The sequence below is a fragment of the Cupressus sempervirens genome, chromosome 4 (genome assembly GCF_028749045.1).
Source record: "Cupressus sempervirens isolate cs-2001-9-10 chromosome 4, ASM2874904v1, whole genome shotgun sequence".
In the NCBI taxonomy this organism is placed as follows: Eukaryota; Viridiplantae; Streptophyta; class Pinopsida; order Cupressales; family Cupressaceae; genus Cupressus; species Cupressus sempervirens.
This window is the reverse complement of record NC_143121.1, coordinates 674,131,934-674,146,378: the sequence shown is the minus strand read 5'-3', so window position 1 is coordinate 674,146,378 and position 14,445 is coordinate 674,131,934. Positions and strand designations below refer to the sequence as shown.

Sequence of the window (14,445 nt, the reverse complement as noted above, 5' to 3'; positions counted from 1 at the left end):
ATAATTAAATATCTTTTCACTTTTAAATTTCATTTTTAGAAACTTAATTGATAAAATATTTATTAACTTAAATAACAATAATATTTAGCATTTATTTAAAAATGCACTCTAAATATATTATTATTAAATTAAATAAATATAATCACGTTCTAAATTTAAACTTTAACTTTTATCTCCAATATTTAATTCTCTCTTATTTCATTAATTCATTCATGCACAATTAATTTCCTTTTTAAATTAAGATATTCTTTTATTATTCCTTCACGCACTTTAAGTGAATTATTAAATTACTTTATTTAACTTTCCACTTTACTTTACTTTAAATTAATTTAATAACCTTTTAAAATCTCATGCACACTTTCTTAGAATATCTTTATTAAGTTCACATGTTTTTTTATCTTTTAAATTAATCTCTTATATTTAAAACTCATTCATGCGAACTTAAATCTTTTCCATAAATTAATATCTTTTCCTTTTGAATATATTTTGAACGTTTAATTTGATAAATATTTATTAACTTAAATAGCAATAATATTTAGCATTTATTTAAAAATGAACTCTAAATATATATTATTATTAAATTAAATAAATATTATCATGTTCTAAATTTAATCTTATAGCTTTTATCTTCCAATTCAATTCTTTATATTTAATTAATTTCTCAATTAATTAAATATAATTAAATATTCAAAAAGTCATAATAATTCTCCATTAAATTAAATTATTAAATTAATCTATTAATTAGACTTAATTAATAGAAATTACATCAAAGACTCACGAAACAACATACGCATAAAATACTCATGGGTTTAAAAAGGGTAGATAGTCTGTTACGAGTCCTCCTTGCAAGACAACTATTATAGGCTTATGGCTAGGATTGGACCTGATCATTATCTTCCCATTCTCACCATTTGAGTATTTGTAATAGGGCACGCTCATCCTGGCAATTCAGGGAAGTCGATGTCCGGTACCTGCATCCTACATAAAAGACGAGCATGTACATGTATGTAATATATCTAAACTAAACAGAGAATGGCGGGGAGTGGTTCATCGTGTAGATCCCGACTAGCAGGTGACTACGACTCCCTCCCTTAACCACATCAAACACGTCAGACAGAAAGATAAAATAAACATGCGCACCATACACATGCAAGTATGGGGTAAGTATCGTAAAAATCACAAGTCTAATATCAAATGCGTACATATAATAATGCATCTCTATCAATACAACATAATCATCATTAAAGACATCATGTTAACATTTTTATGAAAGAAACCACATTAACTAACTAGGATTATCAAAATATCATTAACGACACATGAATAAAATCAACTAAGCAATAATAACTGATACATTTGTAATCAAAATCATGAAATAATATCATAATATTACAAATCTAGTATCTCTAAAACTAATCAATACATATAATCAGCTTAAAAGAATTTGACAATGATAACAGAAATGTGAACTAGGGGCAGGCACTACATTTTTTTACACATAGATTAATCCTTAAAATATATTTTCAATCTAATCAAATTACAATAATCATTTTATTATTATTATAACTTTTGTACATATAAAACTATGTCAAATTATAATAAAAAACAACAAACAATTGTTATCAAGCCCAACTACCGATCAACATTTCTTATATAGGGGAAAGGACCCAGTACGTTGTGATAGGAGTTGTTGATTTGATACCCACAATTATTGATTTAATATTCATACTTATTGAGTTATTATCCAATTTATTTGACAACATTGCATCAATATTTGTGACTTTAAAGTTGTTAGTACAGTGATTTTTGCCTATAATTAAATGAAATGTACCGTTAGTTGTAAAAATCAACTAATGGTGTGATGCCACATCCATTGTGCAAGTATGGGTACATTTTTTGCACGACAATTGGTCTCACTTTTTGTTTGGGTTGTTTTGGACATCTTGACATAAAGCATGCTGATTTGGCATCATAATTGATGATGTGGAATGGCTTGTCAAATAAGGTGCTCTAAAAAAATGGGAATGATTTGAAATTTCTAAATATTGACAAGCTCAAAGTTAAGATGCTCAAATACTATGCCTCTCCCAAAATCTGATCTTCTTCAATCAACAAACAGCTCCAAAATTTAATTTGAGTACCTTGGGCATACATTATTATTATAATTCTAAAAATATAAAAGTAGTCTAGACTATAGTCAAAACAACTAACTACTACCAATCAATTTTTATTTTTTTTCCACAGAGGGTTCAGCAAGACATCCCATGATCTCGACTTGATGGCGGTGGGCTCATTGATGCATCCTTTGAAAACAATTCAAACTTCACAAATAGACCAAATACCTATTGCTACCTAATGATATTAAATAAATACTTTGATTTTAGACATTACAATGAAGCTGAGAAATTTTGTACTTGCATAAGAGATTGCTGTCCCCGATTTCTTCGGAAGCAACGGGTGACTAAACCGCAGCAGCTGAAAAACTCAAAACTGTAAACATATACCTCAGCATTTGGACTGTAGCTTGAGGGAACACGAGCGATGACTTCCCCATTTCCTTTGATTTTTCTCGTGGTTTATGTAAAGAAGAAATGAAATGTTGGAAATAGAGGTCTTAGCATTGCCATCTGCCCCTTTGCCTCCTATAAATAGCAGCAATGTCCAACCCTTCTTGGCATTGTGGGTTTCTTCCAAAGCATAACCACACCCAATAGCACAGAGAACATCACCCCTGCAATGGATTTTGCTAGGCTCAGAAAATCAAAGATGGGTGTCAACAATGGTGGAGAAACTCACATCAAGAAATCAGATGATTGCGCAAAGAGTAAGAACGGCAACAAGAATTCAAAGCTCTTGGCATCTGATGCCCTGCTTCTTCCTTTGGGACTTACCAACAAGCTATTCTTTGTGCTCTTCTTCATTTCATCATATTACTTAATGGGGATATGGAGGGACAAGATCAGGACCTCCACACCCCTCCATGTTGTCAGCTTTGGGGAGCTTGTGGCCATTGTAGCCCAGCTAGCTTCCTTCATCTATTTGCTTGGATTCTTTGGCATTGATTATGTCCAAAACATTATCAATGGCAATGATGATTTTTTTGTGGAGGAGGATCTCAACTTCCCCCCAACAACATGTGGGATGGCAGACAAAGAAGAAATTGTTGTTAAGAAGCCTGTGATCCAGCTCAGGGGACTTGCCCTTGGTGACAATGAAGATGGGGACATTGCAGCTGCTGTATGCAATGGCAGTGTGGCTTCCTATTCTCTTGAATCCTCCCTTGGTGACTGCAGGAGAGCTGCCTCTGTGAGGAGGAGTGCCTTGGAGCTCATGACTGGAAGATCTCTTGATGGTTTGCCCTTGGAAGGGTTTGATTATGAGTCCATTCTAGGGCAGTGCTGTGAGATGCCTGTTGGATATGTGCAAATCCCTGTAGGTGTGGCAGGGCCTCTATTAGTGAATGGGTGTGAGTACATGGTGCCCATGGCAACCACTGAAGGGTGTCTTGTGGCCAGTACCAACAGGGGTTGCAAGGCCATTCTTATGAGTGGTGGGGCTACATCCATTCTTCTCAGAGATGGCATGACCAGGGCCCCTGTTGTCAGGTTCCACACTGCCAAGAGGGCCGCAGAACTCAAGTTCTATATTGAGAACCCAGCCAACTCTAATAAACTATCTGACATCTTCAATAGGTATATATGTTTCTTTTCCACATGCTCTTTTTCATACTGCATGCAAACTTGATCATGTAGTTTTGTGGGTACCGGTTCAATGGGTAGTGAAGTAAGGCTATATTTTCATGATTACTGAAAGGATTTTGGGTTCACTTTTTTTCAACAGGACAAGCAGATTTGCTAGGCTACAAGATATAAAATGTGCAATTGCGGGCAAGAATTTGTACATGAGATTCTCATGCTTCACAGGAGATGCCATGGGAATGAATATGGTCTCCAAGGGTGTTCAGAATGTCTTGGATCATCTTCAAGCTGCATTCCCTGACATGGATGTTATCAGCGTTTCTGGTAATTCAATTCTTCTCATTTTTCCTCACTTATTATTTGAGGGTTTTACTTTTGCATTGGATAGTTTCTTAAAAATGGGTGGACTAATTTTGTGAATGAGTTTCCGTTTATAGGCAATTTCTGCGCAGACAAGAAGCCCACGGCAGTGAACTGGATTGAAGGGCGTGGGAAATCAATAGTGTGCGAGGCTGTCATAACAGAGGAGGTTGTAAACAAGGTGTTGAAGACGACAGTTCCAGCATTGTTGGAGCTGAACATGCTGAAGAACTTGACTGGATCTGCAATGGCCGGTGCCATGGGAGGATTCAATGCCCACGCTGCCAACATTGTTTCAGCCGTGTTCATTGCAACGGGCCAAGACCCAGCCCAGAATGTGGAGAGCTCGCACTGTCTTACTATGATGGAGGGGGTGAACGGGGGGAAGGACTTGCACATATCAGTGACAATGCCGTGCATAGAAGTGGGGACGGTGGGAGGAGGAACTCAACTGGCTTCACAGGCGGCGTGCTTGAACATGCTTGGTGTCAGAGGAGCAAATTTGGCGTCACCTGGTGCGAATGCCCAAAACTTGGCAAGAATAGTAGCAGCTGCAGTAATGGCAGGAGAGTTGTCTCTCATGTCTGCCCTTGCGGCAGGTCAGCTTGTCAAGAGTCACATGAAATACAACCGATCAAGCAAAGATGTCAAAGCAGCAGCCTAAACAGAATAGACTTAAATTCAGCTACCTAAGAAGAGTATGGGCATCCACATCATTCTGTGGAATTCTTAGTTGCTGACAATAATACAAGTTGTGTGGTTCATATATGTCTATAGTGTTTCTCATACTAGTCCAAAATAGAGCATCGCTTTCCCCAATTCCTTTAATACAATTCTGAGGGAAACCAAACATGTATCTCTTTTGGAGTTTCATATTGTAGCCCTCATACAATTTAGGGATGTCTTTAGAATCCGTTCAGGCAATATTTGCTGCATTAAAGTATTCAAGCGTTCATCATTCATATGCAATTTTAATAATTACTCCCATGAAATATGATTTTCCCTCTTGCATTGAGGATAATTTAAGTTATTTAGAAATATTCAATTTTATTAGCAATTTTACACCTCTACAGAATACATGATTTACATTTCACCCATGTAGTCTGATAACATTTTCATCGAAATTATATTTACATTATTTTTTATCACTACAATACTATCGATCTCTGGTAAAAAGTAATTCTAATCATTTTGAAAATATTGAAAGTGTGCTTTCAAGTACTTTCAATTATACAAAATTTGACATTTTCTATGTCATATGTTCATATGTTACTGTCAAATACGTAGCCCATGATTCGTACAAGTACAATGAAAGAAAACCAACTATTGAATACTTTAATAAGCTACTTTTACTTGCTCGTCGATGCGGCCATGGAATCTCAATAATCTAAATACTCGTTAACATCAACATTTGAAAATAGGAGACCTATCGATGACTTTGCACAGGATTTTTCTGATATTTAAGAGCTTGGAAGCACGTGAGATGACTAGGGCTAAAATGTTTCTGTATTTTTCCAACTCCTTCATCCGCTGCTTGGAAACAAACCTTTTCTGGGCCAAGTAGCTGGAATTGAAGAGTTTAAACATGTTTATATGTGAGAAGAACGACCTTCAAAGAAATTGATTACTGAAGCTTTGGCAGCTTGAAATTCAATTGAATTATTTTATAGAACCAGTATTTCTGCTTCAAATCTTTGAAACTGTTCTCTATAGCTCAGAGTATTTTTTTTAATTCGTAAATCCCTTTCAAGCGTTATGCTCTTGTTGAGGACTTAAACCTGGGTTTTCAAATTGGAGCCCCTTCATATCTAGATTTCAACATTTTTTTAGTTTAGTTTTGAAGTTTTGAGATGGGGTCTCTGATGTCAAAACAATTCTAGGTATAATAATGGAATCTCCCAAACTATTGATTCTGCTTGCTTTTTTACAATTGCTTGAATTTTTGGGTAGTTTGAGATTTTTTTGTGCATAAAATTTTTAAAACCTTAAAATTCACAAGCGTTCTGTTAAATTATAGCTCCTGGTTAAATTTTAGAAACAATCCTGTCAAAGCTAGGTTCTGATTGAATTAATTTTGTTAATGTGAAACTAACTCTTGTGCTTCAAATCTCAATTATTTGCACGACCATTTTATTTTGCTTTTACATGCCTGCATGACTTTTTCCGCTACCAGTCTAACTTGACTGACAATTCCAAGATTTTTTTCCATCTCTAGAGCTATAGGCTTTCGACAACCTTCTTGCGTATCATTAGGCATCAAGCACTTCCATATTTTGCAACTAATACACCATTATATTCATGGCTTTGCATCTCGTCACAGGCACTAAAAGGATCCTATATTTTTGGCAAATAAAGCACAAGCCTCTTAAAATCCATTGCTACTGCACAAATGGTGGGATTTGCGAAAACTGGACATTGTATGTGAAGAACTCTTCGCAAAAAGGAGGCGCTGCTCATTCTGCTTACAATCCACAGTCATATGGACTTTCTTTCATTGCTAATTGCTATGCTAAAATGGGAGCTTTAAAGCAGGGTAGGCATATTTGTCAATGTATTGTTGAAACCATTTTTTTGTCAGATTTTGTAGTTACAAGTGCCTTGGTAGACATGTATGCCAGATGTGGAAGCATAAACAAGGTGCATGAACTGTTTGACAAAATGCCTTAAAGAGAGTATCATTGAATGCTATGATTGCAGGATATATACAAAATGGATTTGTTAAACGGGCTTTGGAAGTTTTTCAAAATATGTAATTGGCAGATGCAAAGGCAAACTACACAACCTTTCCTTACTCTTGCCCTAGCTTGTAACTAGTTGGGATGAAGGCAAATGAAATTTTTGAATAAATTCGTCAAAAAGATGTGGTTTCATGGTACACAAGACGGGCTTGATGAAAATGCTTTAGAAACTTTTAGGAAAATGCACTTAGCTGGTGAAATGTCTGATTCCACAAACATTGTTAGCATCCTTTCTGCCTGTGCCAAAATGGAAGCTTTAAAACTTGGCATGAACATCCATTGAAGAAAAGGAAAAAACAGATTATTGTCTGATGTTCTATTTGTAAGTGCTCTGGTAGGCGAATGCAAAATGTGGAAGCATAAACAAGGCATCTAAGTTGTTTGAGAAAATGCCTCAAGAGAGATGCATGCATGGAATGTAACGATTGGAGGATATGCACAAAATAATTTCTTTGAAAAGGTTTTGGAGACTTTCAACAAATTGAAAATGGTAACCATAAAACTAAACTCCACAACTTTTGACAATATCCTCCATCCTGTCCCAAAAGGGGAAGTTTAGAGGAGGTACAAAGCATTATTTATTAAGCACTTTTGTCAGATGTTGCAGTTGCAAGTTCACTAGTAGAGATGTATGCAAAACGTGGAAGCATACAGAAGGCATGTGAAGTGTTCGAAAAAAATAGCTCAAAGAGATGGGATTTTCTGGACAGTAATGATTGCGGAAGATACCCAAAATGAGCTTGCTGCTGGAAAAACTTCTGAATTGCTTAAAATTATTTTCAATTTGTTGCCTTGGTTCTTGTGTCCACTAGATTGTGAAAATTTCATCTAACTGAGTCAAAACAAGTTCAAATGTGCCAAAATTCAATCTTTAAAAGAGTCAATGATTTGATTTTATGGTCTTGATGCCTCTAGCTCCGTCCAGTACTTTGAATTTTTGAAATTCAATCCCCAAGTCAAAAGTTATGTTAGGTTAATGAAAGCCTTCAAAATGTGTGTTTTCAATCGAATCATTAACTCCAAAATGTGAAAGAGGTTAAGAAATGTGCCCAAAACACGTATTCATTTTCCCATTCTTAACCTCTCTAGCTAAAATGAGGTTGTTCGAGTAAATCAACAAAGAGAGAGTCATAGTCTGAGTTCTAATATGAGTCAATCGTATCATTAACCACAAAATGTGAAAGAGGTTAAAAAATGTGCCCAAAACACGTATTCCTTTTGCCATTCTTAACCTCTCTAGTCAAAATGAGGTTGTTGGAATAAATCAACAAAGAGAGAGTTATAGTTTGAGTTCTAATAGGAGTTTGTAAAAAATTGGTGATCTGTTCACAATTCTAGTTTGTTGTCAATAAGACTTAGTTTGCTTTCAATTAGTCACAACTAGATGTAGAGTTTATTTCCGATTTTATAGGAGAGTAGTCGGTTGTAGTTTGTGTATAAATATGCATTACTTATGTTGTTTTCAATAGACAAAATTAGTGAGCTCTTCATTTGCTCTATTTTATGCTTTGTATTCTTGTTGTCCTATTTCCTAATTTGGTATCATAGCTTAGGAATGTTGTAATGATGTGTTGTTTTGTCTCCTACTTAGTAGAACCTTTGTTGATAGTGTTGTAAAAGTAGTTCATTAAGAAAGAGGTCTAATCCAGCCTTCTAAAAGTGGAGCAACTGCGAAGATGCCATGTTTGAGTTGATTTTCTCAAATTTGCAACTGGTATATGTTCAACAATTTGATTTGAGTTCAAGGATTGGTAAATTTCCATTCTTTGTTGTTATTTGGTTACTTCAAAAACGACAAGTTTATCTGATTCTTATCTAACTAAGTCAAATAAGTTAGATGGTTCCAATTATGTTAGTTGGAAGTTTAAGATGCATACTCTAATGGAGGGATATAATGTGTGGACCATGTAAATGGTTATGAGGCTAAGCCTACTACACCTCCAAATGTTGTTCAAGATTGGGAGAAAAGAGAAAGTGAAGCCAAGATTCTTTTATGAATGTCTATGAAATGCTCTATCATCCCTCATATAAGGGATATCACTACTTCTACTAGTACTTGGAAAGCCTTAAAAGGTTTGTATGAGATTACAAATTCAAACAGAATTTTGTTTTTAAAGAGCAAGTTACTTTCAATCAAAATGGAAGCAAATGAAAATGTTAGTAATTATTTATTTAGAATCAAGGATTTAAGGGATAAATTAGCTATCACTGGTGAATCAATTCCAAATAGTGATTTAGTTAATGTTACTTTGAATAGAATGGTGCATGATTATCAAGTATGTATTACTTGTTTGGCTACAAGAGAAAACGCTCCTCCTTTTGAGAATTTGGCAAGTATCTTTCTACAAGAAGAAGAAAGGAAGAAGCATGTGGACAATAGATTTCAGAGTGCAGATTTAGCTTTGATGGCAAAAGACAAGAAGCCATTCAAAGGAAAACAATGGCCAAAGAATAAAGAAGGTAACAAATTTCACAATCAAGGGTATGACGATGAAAAGAGGTATCATGAAGGGGTATCATCTAATCCAAATATGAAGAAAAATGGTAATTGTAATTATTGTGGAAAGTTTAGACATTATGCTTAAATGAATGTAGAAAAAAGAAGTATAATGAGTCCAAAAATAACAAATATGAAGGTAATTTTGTGAATGGTCATCAAGATACAATAAGTGACAACCTTCGTGATTTAAAATTGTTTGTTTCTAATTTTGCTCTTTCAGCTAAATCAAGGGATTGTAATGATTGGGTTATAGATTCAGGAGCATCAATTCACATGTCATGTAATAAAAGCCAGTTAAAAATTTTTCAAGAGAAGGATGACAGTAGAAAGATCTATTTAGGAGATAATAGATCACATGATGTAAAAGGATGTGGTGATATGAGTGTGCAATTACCTAATGGCCATGTAAAGCAACTTTCTAATGTTTTAGATTACAGTAAAAATAAGTTTTGAAGGGACCCAAAACCCTTTACAAGAAACTAGAGATAAACATTAAGCACCACCAGGTTTTACAAGGACTTGAAACCTAAAGAAAAGACAAAACCAACACAAAAGACCAGGTTTTACAAGGACCTAAAATCACAAGTTCAAAACTAAATAAAAGCAACCAGGTTTTACAAGGACCTGGAACCTAGAGTTTTTAACAAGCTAGAAAATAAAAAGCAAACCCAGAAAACCCACATGGACCAGCAACTAGCACACTAGCACCCATAACAAGCATCTACAACAGCTCTTTGATGATATTCACCACCTCATTACCTACTTCTTCCATACTCTAGATAATTTTAGTTGAAGCTAAAGTAGGAGCCTCAAGAGCCTTACTGACATTTTTCCCCATGCTCTACCTAGTTCTCTTACTAGGTCCTCTTGGACTCCCCATCCCTACATTATTTGGAGACATTATCTCCTCATTGCTCTTCTTACCCAAACTAGCTGCCGATGCACATAAATTAGATGTAACCTATTCCATTCTTTGCCCACTTTCCTTTATTAAATAATGAAGCTCCTTCTCATATTCCTTGAGCTTTTCAGGGATGTTTCCAATTTGTATTTCCAACTGAGTTCTCATGGTACATTCATCCCCACTTTTTTTTTGAGTACCATGATCTCATTGTAAAGCCAAGAATCACCTTGAAGGGAAGCCTCCACTTTAAGCTTAGTAGTATGAAGGAAGGATAATTTCACTTCATGAAACTCTTCCCTACTTTCATCATTAGCCTAATCTTAGAATCAATAGTAGTGGTAACTATATTGATCTAGATATCAGTGTTGATATCTCGCTTCTCTGTCCTCTCCTCTTTTTCCTCTTTACTCATATTGTTGTCCTTAGCAACAAGGTCTTTCTTCTCATTTTCCTTACCAGTGTCTTTCTCCATTTTCTCCTCGTTGTCATTCCTCTTCATACTCTATTTCTCTTTATCCTACCCTAGGGCTTCTAACCCAACATTAGAATCAATAATTCTATCCTTGCTACCCATCACATTGTCTTTACTAGTCGACGCCCCTTTGCTCCCAGAATATCCATCTAGGTTGGAACAAGGTCCCCCATTTTCATTTTTTCATCATTGTCAAAATTGTCAGACTATAATTTCCTCCATGCTTTTCTTATTACTCTCCCATTTGAAACCCTTTTTATTGCTATCATTGGTGCCCTCCTTGCTTTAAACCTTATTTCTCTTAGAATAAGGATCATTGCCAGGCACTTTCCGCTTCTTCTCCAAAATCAAAGAGGGTTTAATGGCCTTACCTTTATAGAAATTTTCTATAAGTAAAGTTAAACCTTCATGCAACACAAGACGAGAATCTTTCTTCCTATGAGCATAGAGGCTTTGAAGCAGAGAATACTTCAAGTAAAACGGAAAGGAGATCCTATCTTTATGCCTAAAATGATTTAGGAAAACAAAGTGAAACTTATGAACTCTCTTTTCTCTACCATCAAGAATAAAATACTCATGGATACATGACAACACGTCCCTCTAGATGACCTTAATCTATTTCAGGTCATAGAAGTCACCATCTTTCTCCAAGTTTTTCTCTTCAGCTTCCATCTTCGAAAATTTCTTAAAAGTCACATTTGAGATACTAGTCTCCTTACTAAATTTTATCTCTTCCATGGGAAGCCCCGTAAGCTTAGATATAAACTCTTTAGTCAAGTTCACCTTGATCCCATGCAATGTGACCCTTTCTTCAAACCAAATTTTGAAGAAGATCTCAGTAATGTGTGGTTTATACCCATGGAGTCTCTCAATGTAAGTTATAACTTTTCCTTTCTATAAATCTCCCACATAGAAGCATTTACCTTCCGCTCCCTACCATTGCTCGGTTCTTGCTTTCTTGGTTCCCCTCCCATCTTGTGTTCTTCTTTACCCTTGCAATTTGCCTAAGAAATTGAAACTAGAAGAAAGAGTAAAGTTTTTATGATAACCGAGGAACTTTTAACCTTACATACGTGCTGAATACAAATCATAATAGCACCAAACTACTTCCTAGGGAAACTCATACTGTCCTTCGTAAACCCATCACTCTCCTTAATAATTTTTCCAATCTTAGGAAATATTTTCTTCTCTAGCATGTGTTTTGTCATAATTAGCTGTAGCTATTACTTCTACTTCCTTGCAAAGGTCAGCTTGCCACCTCAACTTGCTTTCCCTATAGACAGCTTGGTTGGCAATTCAAACAACAACTAAATTTGCCTCTCAAAATATATGATTAAATAAAACCTTATCAAATTTATTCATAAGATTTTTAATTTCCAACATACTTCCCTCAATAGTCCAAGTAACTATGCTCTTATTATTAAGCATATTAATAATATTGAGCAAATCTCCTTCTAGCCAAAGATTCCAATAACCAGAATCCACTGCCATCCTCATAGTATACAAAGTAGTCATAGCCTCTTTTTTATGGCTAGTAGATATCCCTATAGGAATGGAAATAGCATCAACAATTCTACTAGTATGGTCCCTCAAAACACCTCCACAACTAGCTTTACTAGGACTTCCTTTTGCATCACCATCAAAATCACCTTTAATCCATCCCATAGGTGGGGAATCTCATTTAACATTCTGTCTTTAATCATCAATTTTGGTTTTATAGCCTTTAGTCTTCATGGAGTTACTAATTTGGAATTCATCTCTCATTTTTCTGTGAGATTTGAAGTTTTCCTTGATGGATCTAATAATATTGTGACCGAGAACCCAATCAGGAATTTCTTTGTCTCTAAACATTCTATTATTTCTTTCTTTCCAAATTCCCCACTAGAGATGGGTTAGAGAAATTTTCCAAAGAAAACTTATATCAACATCCTTTGAAAGAAAAGTCCAACTCTGGAAACATTGATCAATGTTATTATGCTGAACTCAATCTAAATTCCAATAGGGAAGGATATAACTCAAAACTTTTTGGCTTAAACTACAATTTAAGAATATGTGATTCCTATCTTTAGAATCCATTTTGCATAGACAACATCTGTTGACCAAATAAACCCCTCTTTTTTTATAGATTTTCCAGAGTTAAGATTTTATTTTGGAGAAAGATCTAGAAAAAAAAATTAATTTTAGGAGTTAGACCTTTAATCCATGCTTTAGCCCAATTGGAATATTCAAATGAGAAGAATGCTTTTGAGAGGGAGGTGAATCAAAGGTATTGCATTTTAACCATTAAAACTTTTAACTAAAAGTAAATTGCATGCATGTAAACATATCAAACAACCATGAAAAACAAACATGCATCACCACATAACACTTGAGATTTTGTTGACCCAAAAACCCTCTAGGAATAAGAAGGTAAAATTGGGGTGGGGATGATACCCACAAAATTATTGTAGCAATAATGTTTAACCACTTCTGATGGTCTACCCTGTTAAAGGCTTTACACTATGTCAATAGTGACCTAGTTAAAGGATTTACAAACACTTTACATGAAGTGTTACTCTGTTAAAGGATTTAATCACCTCTTCAAAGGATCTACAACCTAGCTGTTAAGCTAACCTATCAACATAGGATTTCCTTTCTAATACAATTGCTAGAGAATATTAGGTATAATAAACCTAATAGCTTACAATCCTTGATTGTTGAATTCAGGCACTTGATCTGCTTTTTGTGATCTTGATTCTCTAAAATCTAATATCTGCTCGTATTCCTTGCTTTGTTCTGATCAACTGAATATCTAATTGCTACTCTTTTCCTCTAAGTCTTTTTACTCTTCACTCTGAACTCCACTATATTTTTCCCATACACTCCTTCATCCATCTCAAATACAATGAGATTTCATCTTCCTTATAAAGACATTCGAAGACTTAGGGTTAGATGTAGATCTATGATCCATATTGAATCTTTGTTTCCCGCTCATTCCTTGCACTTTTATTATTGGTTCCATGCCTTCTCCATTTTTCTTATTGGTTGTATGCAGATTCCATAGGAAATACAAAATATTTGATCTTATCACTTAGATCCTTTGAGATTCATCATATGTTGGACATAAAAATGGTTTACATATGAGTTTGTGCCTTTTCAAACTCATATACGCATTTTGTGTTACTCAACACTTACTAATTCTTGATGCTCGACACATATAAGAAACTAGCTCACTCGGTTGCTGTAGTGATTCTATCCTGCTTGGCATCATCTATGACTCGACACCTAAATATTACTCGACACTTGTATCATGCTTGGCACTTGTAGTCACTCAGCACTTGATCTTCACTTGGCACTTAAAGATTTCTACGCACCTGAAGATCATTCGACACCTGTTGGAATTTTGACTCGGCATACATAGTGTACTCGACTTCAATGTAGAAAGTGTTTAATTATGTTGGCACTCAAATGTCAAAACCATTCTAAGACTAACAATCTCCCCCTTTGACATGAGTGTCAAAAACACTTAACTAAGCATTATTTGTCTGACCTTATAGGTACATAATTCATTTTGTTCAGCGTATGCATAAAATCTCAAAAACTTGTTCAAAAGTTTTGCAAGGAATAGTATACCTCAAAATTCTTATAACCCCCCTTGAGTTGATTGTGCCAAAATTCCTGTAACCAAAATTCTGATAAATTTGATACTCTTTAGCTATTTCTATACTTTGTACCTTTATTATACATTATATCTCCCTTTTTTGTTTATCCCCCCCTTTGTTTATCTCCCCCCT

At 35.0% G+C, this 14,445-nt stretch overlaps 1 protein-coding gene across 1 annotated transcript; it reads left to right on the top strand.

Annotated features, from left to right (window-relative positions):
• The first annotated feature begins 2,493 nt into the window (after positions 1–2,493).
• On the top strand, positions 2,494–5,088 carry LOC149563056 (3-hydroxy-3-methylglutaryl-coenzyme A reductase 1-like). The gene is made up of 3 exons (XM_089826471.1): positions 2,494–3,692; positions 3,841–4,022; positions 4,136–5,088. The coding sequence occupies exons 1-3, from the start codon at positions 2,737–2,739 to the stop codon at positions 4,720–4,722; spliced, it is 1,725 nt and encodes a 574-aa protein (XP_089682597.1). The 5' UTR covers positions 2,494–2,736; the 3' UTR covers positions 4,723–5,088.
• The last annotated feature ends 9,357 nt before the right edge of the window (positions 5,089–14,445 follow it).

Excerpts from the sequence above, each read along its gene's own strand:
- LOC149563056 (XM_089826471.1), top strand. The coding sequence starts at position 2,737 with ATGGATTTTGCTAGGCTCAGAAAATCAAAGATGGGTGTCAACAATGGT. Across the intron at positions 3,693-3,840 it reads CTATCTGACATCTTCAATAG|GACAAGCAGATTTGCTAGGC; the intron begins GTATATATGTTT and ends TTTTTTCAACAG. Across the intron at positions 4,023-4,135 it reads GGATGTTATCAGCGTTTCTG|GCAATTTCTGCGCAGACAAG; the intron begins GTAATTCAATTC and ends TTCCGTTTATAG.